This window comes from Aphis gossypii, chromosome X (assembly GCF_020184175.1).
Source record: "Aphis gossypii isolate Hap1 chromosome X, ASM2018417v2, whole genome shotgun sequence".
NCBI lineage: Eukaryota > Metazoa > Arthropoda > Insecta > Hemiptera > Aphididae > Aphis > Aphis gossypii.
The window spans coordinates 21,930,334-21,937,508 of record NC_065533.1 but is presented as its reverse complement, the minus strand read 5'-3'; the positions used below and the strand labels follow the sequence as shown (position 1 = coordinate 21,937,508).

General features: G+C 26.5%; 1 protein-coding gene across 1 annotated transcript; it reads left to right on the top strand.

The window, feature by feature from the left end:
- The first annotated feature begins 471 nt into the window (after nt 1-471).
- LOC126551714 (uncharacterized) lies at nt 472-3,667 on the top strand. Its single transcript, XM_050205748.1, has 5 exons — nt 472-713; nt 1,261-1,461; nt 2,209-2,342; nt 2,829-3,010; nt 3,144-3,667. The coding sequence occupies exons 1-5, from the start codon at nt 614-616 to the stop codon at nt 3,166-3,168; spliced, it is 642 nt and encodes a 213-aa protein (XP_050061705.1). The 5' UTR covers nt 472-613; the 3' UTR covers nt 3,169-3,667.
- Nucleotides 3,668-7,175: the final 3,508 nt, after the last annotated feature.

Below are 7,175 nucleotides of genomic sequence, written 5' to 3'. Positions count from 1 at the left end.
TAAATTTTGAGTGGCCAGTTATTGAGTTATAGTACCTACTCGTTTAATTGAGTAATGAATAAATAATAGTTGTTAACCTGGTACCGTTCAGGTTTGAACAAAGCACTGGGGACATACGACTTCTAAAGACTATTTTCAATTTATTAATTTAATTGCTATATAGGTATCTATTAAAAAAATAATAATGATAGAGTTTGAGCGTGATAAGTCTACCCCTTTTCATGCTTCAAAGGTGTTGAAGTTTTTTTAATTGGGGAGCAGCTAACATTATTTTTCAAAATATTACCAGGATTATATTATTCAAATATTTATATTTTTATTGAATAAAAAGAAATATTTAAAAATATATTAAAATATTGAACATATGTTATTTCTGAGCGCAGTTGGTAGTGGAAACTGGTACCCCCTCTACCGCCACCGAGGCGGCTTATAAAAATCATTGCGCAGGGTACATTACAATCAGTGCGACAGTGCGCATTCCACAACCTTGTTGTACACTAGTCTCACGAGCACGACGTCTCATAAAACTAATAAGATATTATATTCATTTGATTCACACCCTTTTGATTTTCTGATAATATTTTCTTTGTTTTAACGACCAACATACAACACCATGGCGTCAATTACTGTTATGCTGATGATCATACCAATCGTCGCAATTACCATTCTTACAGCACAAATAACAAACGAAATAGATTTGTCAACGTTAACAAGTAAGTACATAATATAATATTTATTTTATCATTTCGTTCTTTGTTAGAATGTAATTTTATAATTATTTCACGATAACAAAGGGCGTGGCATAAATTAATGTGTAATTTTATTTTTGCGTTTTGGAATAATATCATAATATTATCTATAGTACTTACACGGTTTTACAGTGAAATAATATTACTAGGTATAACCTTAGATCATATACAATGGACGGAGCCATGTCCCGATATTTTGAAGCACATATTAGCCACGAGTCTTGCATTGAAATGTGCGATATGCATGTGCGGATGTATACTTGTCACGTGTTTATTCAAAAACTGCCTGGGAAATCATGAGTGATGAACGCGATATGTACACGACGAGTATACATGCGTGTGCGTAGATCGCACATCTCAATGCGAGACTCTTCCTCATATTGTGTGTTTCAAATCGCTAATCTAAGCAAGATAGGACATGACGCCATCCATTGTATATACCACTGTTATATACTTATATCAACCAATTTTATTATAAAATTCAAACCAACAAATTACCATTATTTACTAGGTATTACAGCCCCCCGAGAATTATTGTTTCGATGTCCGTCACTGATTGCCGCAGAATATGAAGTAACAGTATTAAATTCGGTTTCGGCGTTAATTGCTGGTTGTGCATACATAACATATTCATCGAGCATATTGATACAGCAATCATATCTGATGTGGTTTGGCAGTAAAGAAGAAAGGGGGCAAGATTGCTACAATCCGAGTGCGTATAATAAATTTTAATTTTAATAATATACATTGTCCGTAAAATATAGTAGGTATATAAGCCAGTACTTCAGGTTCAGCTAAAACATTTAATATCATACTTGATGGCGTTACTTTTTATAAATCTGATTAATTACAAAAAATAATAGTAATAATAATAATCACACAGATAAAAATTATTTATAGGCTTTATTTCATATACAACTAAAGTAATTCATGTCAATAAAATATTATTATTTGTGTATTAACGTCCAATGGTCAATGAATAGGTATAGAGATAATAAGTACACGATTACAGTTATCATTAAGTAAACATAAAAAAATACATAATTTATTATGTTACAAAGAGCAACAAATAAAATATCTATAACAGTACCCTATTGAAAACTATAAACTACAAAATATATTATATTCAATTTAAAAAATAATAATTTATACAATTTGAAAATATTTATATATTTTTACTTTATATGAATTTTGTTTTATAATGATTGTAAGATTCTAATTTTAATGAATATGCTTCGTTAGTTTAATTAATTTTTAAACCACATTTATTTCTCATCAAACTTAAAGACAATCAATAGTTTAGGTATTATATAATCATAATATCATACCTACCACAAATTACCTCTAATAATTGTTGACGGCTGTAACTCCATTTGAATAGGAAATAAATAAAATTAACACCATTCCATAATCACTAAACTCTTACAATTTGTTTTGTCCCCACGTGCACATTATTTAGATTTGGAGTATTATCGTTTTAACTGTTTAACAAAAGATCTCGTCTTGTATAAAGACACAATCGAAGGACTGATGTACTTAAGACTGTACCAAGACGATTATAACAAAACTGGTACACCGGATTACAAATGTGCAGTAAGTATATTGTATTTAAATTTCTTATTTAATCATAACCAATCATTCAGTTTTCATATCTTTATTATTGATTAAAATATATTTTATTTTTTATTAATAATAGAGGTATATTTTGTCAAAAAAATAATTTATTTACAAATAATGAAGTATAATGTAAATAATTAAGTATTTTGAATTATTTAATTCATTAAGTATTACCTATTTTTAAATTGGGATAGTATATTCATTATATATTCTTATAATATTTTTTATGGAAACAAAAGTATTTTTATATCATAGTGTATGCTATGGCCAGTGAGTGTTAAATCTCATTATTAATTTAGTTTTTTTTTTTTTTTTTAACAAATTATTTATTTATTTATTTATATACTCAAAACGCATGAATGATAACTTGATATAATTTTGATTTGACTAAAAAACATAATTTCCTCTCATCTGAACTTGTTTTTATAACAGTTTGTTAATTTTGTTTCTCATTCATTACAGTTGTACGAGACAATCAATGGAAACCGCACTTCTTTCCGGTTTGCGATTAGCCCGAACACTACGTGCAATGGATTAATTGACGTTCTTTACCCACCACGAGATATGTTGTTTTCAGATTCCAACCCTGGGGCCTTGTTGTTATCCTTCAATAGAAAAAATGTCGATTTCGCACATGACGAAAGGTTAGTCTCAAAGTCTCATCACTTTTATAATTTAATTATGTACTTATTATACATAGTACCTATATTATAATGACATATAAAACAGCTTAACTAAATAATAATTTTTTTTTTTTTTTTGTTTTTACTCAAAAAGGTATCGACGACATGCCTTACCTTAAAAGATTGATGGGAATGGTGGAAATGATTCAGTAACAAATACAACTACAACTAACATTAACAAAAATTAAACTGTGTATTGTAAAAAAAAAAAAATTAAGAATGTTTTTGTATTTTAACAATATCTTATACTCATTTCAACGAATATTGATAATTAATATTGTCTTAAACATATTATTAATAAAAAAATTGTTATTCATTGATATTGTAAGTAGAATATTTTTCTCATTTTTCTATTTTGCTTTAGTTCATTCATTTATTAACTATATATATATTTTTTTTGTCAATACAAATTATTAGCTTTTTTGAAATGTATAACTTATTTACAGGCATACAGCTCATAAATATACCAAAATATTTTATCTAATGCAACTTTTAATATACCCACCTACATCATAATTAATTACATACTAACAATTTTGTGAAATTATAGTTCCATAATACTTTTATGGACCTAGTATTAATTCTGCCTATTAATAATATTTTAATTTTAATTTTTTTTTTTCATTTTCAAACCTTACTAATGTTTTTATTATAATACATTTTTTTTCAACTTATTATTCAGTTTAATATAAGACTATTTTGAATTAATTGTAAAATCGATTTAATTAATATACAATAAAATTATTGTGATTACGCATAAGTATTATTCATTTATGGCTTCTAAATAATTCATTTCTTTTGCCTCTTTAAATATATTTTATTAGTTGTGTACATTGTATACAAGAATACTTTAAAATTGAACTTCTATTGAAAAATATTGATTTTTTTTTTATTATTATTTGTGATCATATTGTTGTATTGTTATTTTATAGTTATGATTAACTTTGGTTTTAAAAATTATATTAGGTTCATGATTACAATCATCACCATTTAAATTAGTTATATAAATTTAGCAAAATTTTATGGCTTTTCTGAAATTTGATTTCACTTCATGTGTTTAATCGTGTTTAAAAAAGAAAAAGGTTTACAAAATATTTTAAATATACAAATTATTTTACTATTGTAATGATAATGGTTTCAATTAACATACCACTGTTCTTTACTACAGCGGTACCTTTTGGACAATCTCTGTCGGTCGTGGAGTTCTTTCAAGTTTCCTTCAGCTAACCCAGCGGTTTTATAATGTGTAAACGGATGGGTGTCCGTCAATATTTTTTGCTTATTATTTTATTTTATAATTTTTGTTTATGATTAGTTGATTTTATATACGTAATGTTTCCTTCGCTAAATTAAGTAAATTTTTTTTTTTAAGACATTTTAAAATCAATTTTAAACGAAATTAAGTATCTACAAAAAATAATGCAAATTTTAATTATTTTATTGTAAATTAAAAATATTGTTCGCGGGCTCTAGATACGTTTGCATATATTATTATTATATATCTATATAAGTACATAATGATATATTGGAAACATTTAGATTCATATTAAGCTATATTTTATACCATAACTCTAATCACTGGATTATACAGTAGGTAATAAGTTGTTATTATTATCACTATTCACTATTATACAGTATACACTGAAGTTAATAACAATAATAAATTATACAAATAGTATATAATAAATACTATTAAAATACTTAAATTTTAATAACCCAAACAATGCATTACATTCATGAAAATATAAATCTAGATCTAGCTAAAACAATACTGATATTTAGTAAAATAAATTACTTCAATAGTTTGACAGTATCATAAAATATTATAATATTAGTATTTACTATTTTGTTAAGCAATCTGACTGCCCAATTTCATTCAGAATCGTTTTTCAAATTCATCTATTATTAATGAAATCAAATTTAGCATAATATAGGTATTATCATTATTATCTATTTAATAATGAGTTACTCAATGATGACTGATGAGGTAAATAAGTAGGTTAGTTATGATTTTTGAACTAATAGGGAAAAACTAATAAAACGTTATAGAAATATATATTTATTTATACTATATAATATATATATATACAATATATAATACATATATTCTGCGTATAATATGTTGAAGAATGTTCTCACTAAAGCTATACACACTATTGTCAAACACAAGATTATTTCCAATATCATTGCTTGTTTGCATCTTGTTTATTTTTATAACAAACTAATTGTAATGTACCATCATTTAATTTTTAATATTTTTTGGTATCAAAAATTACAGTGAGAATCAAAGATGTTTAAATAGGTACCCATGATTTAAATATAAATGAACCTTCATTAGTATTCAACCACTGGAATAGTAAAGTTACCGAAAAATTCATTATCCAAACGCAGTATGAGTAGCAGTCTCAAACAATCATCAAAACTTAGAAAAACATCTACTACTACTGTCCCTAATATATTTCGAACTTGTCTTCATTAATTTTTTGTAAAAATATTTAAATAAATTAAATACACAATAAATTTAGAACTGTAATTTTTAAATACTCAAACATCGATTTAATATTTATTAGGTATGAATTTAGTAACTTAATAATTATTGTTCTTGTCTTTGTGATATAAAATTATAAAAGTAAGTAAACACTCTAATTTACTACTGATTGTGAAGTGAATGTTTGTAAATGTGTATTATAAAATAGGTATTATATGCACTTGCGCATATAGCTAGGTAAGTCAAAACTTAAATTCAAATGTTTACTATGATTTCTTTGTCAAATAAGTATTAATATAGGTAATTTGTATAATTAATTAGTATAGGTAATAAATATTCATTAGAATTTTAATATTTATAAATATGTGCATAATGCAATTACAGACCATTTGGCCGAAAAATAAATAAAATTATATAAATAATCCAAATGATAGTAGACAGTAGTATAAATTATACTCTCATTTCATAGCGTAATAATCTCCGTTTATAGGCGTCTCTATATAAAGCCTACACCAAATACAAAAAACACACATACACGTAGCATAGGGACGCCCACAAATTAGTAGCTAAGTAGGTGCAAAATAATTTTAGTGTCAATATAAGGTACCGATGGCGGAGGGAGTGAGGCTTCGCTAAATTTATAGGAAGTCTTTACACATCAAGCCAGGGGCGCCGAGACCTATGTTGATGTAGGGCGACTGCCCTACATATTGAAATGGGTGGGTGGGTGCCGAGTGGGCAGTAGCTGATGTCTGATAGATGTTAACTGTAAGAAAGATATATAAGAATTATATTAGGTAACTATGTAAAGTATAATAATTATTATACGTAATACACTATAATATAATACCTATTATAGTTGGGTAACTAATACCATAGTTTAAGAATAGTTTAGAATATTACAGGTATAACGATAGTATAGCTTTTTTAACAACTTATATGTAATGATTTACAATATTCGTAACTCGTCGAATTGAAATAATATGTTGTACTGCGTAAACTGTTGAACGTCATATTATACAGCTTATACTGTTTGTAGTTGGTGAATACTGGGTATTTTTCATAAAATATCGAATAAATAGCAACAGGAAATACGTCAACACATGTAAAGTTGGTTGGTACAATAATTGTAACGAAAAATCTAAAATTATCGCGGAATTATTACGTAAGCCTAAACCAGTGGTTCTTAACTGGTGTTCCGCAGAACACAGGTGTTCCGTGGACTTAATATAAGTGATCCGACTAAATTTTAAAATCAGTCAAAAAAATTTTATTTAGTATTTCTATTTTCATTCTCTTAACATTTTGACTTTTAAAACAAAACAAAATGATAATATAAGTAAGACGCTTTACTAATATATTTGCAAACTGTTTTATGCTATACATTTATTGTTTAATATATTAAACAATTAAAAAATTAATATAATAACTGTTTTATTTTACGGCTGTGTTCCGCGAAAACCTCATAAAATGTCAAGTGTTCCGTCATTCGAAGGTTAAGAACCACTGGCCTAAACAGTGTATGTAGAATGTATAAAGGAATGCCGTGTCCCTGTGTTTAATATCTATGGACCGGACCACGTTTTTAACTTCCGTCGTAAACTCGTAACGTACGTCAATAAAACGCTTGTGTGAGTG

What these genes read in the sequence shown, in the direction of transcription:
- LOC126551714 (XM_050205748.1), top strand. Translation starts at nt 614, where the DNA reads ATGGCGTCAATTACTGTTATGCTGATGATCATACCAATCGTCGCAATT. An exon ending in GCAAGATTGCTACAATCCGA is followed by an intron (nt 1,462 to 2,208) that starts GTGCGTATAATA and finishes CACATTATTTAG; the next exon opens with ATTTGGAGTATTATCGTTTT. An exon ending in CACCGGATTACAAATGTGCA is followed by an intron (nt 2,343 to 2,828) that starts GTAAGTATATTG and finishes CATTCATTACAG; the next exon opens with TTGTACGAGACAATCAATGG.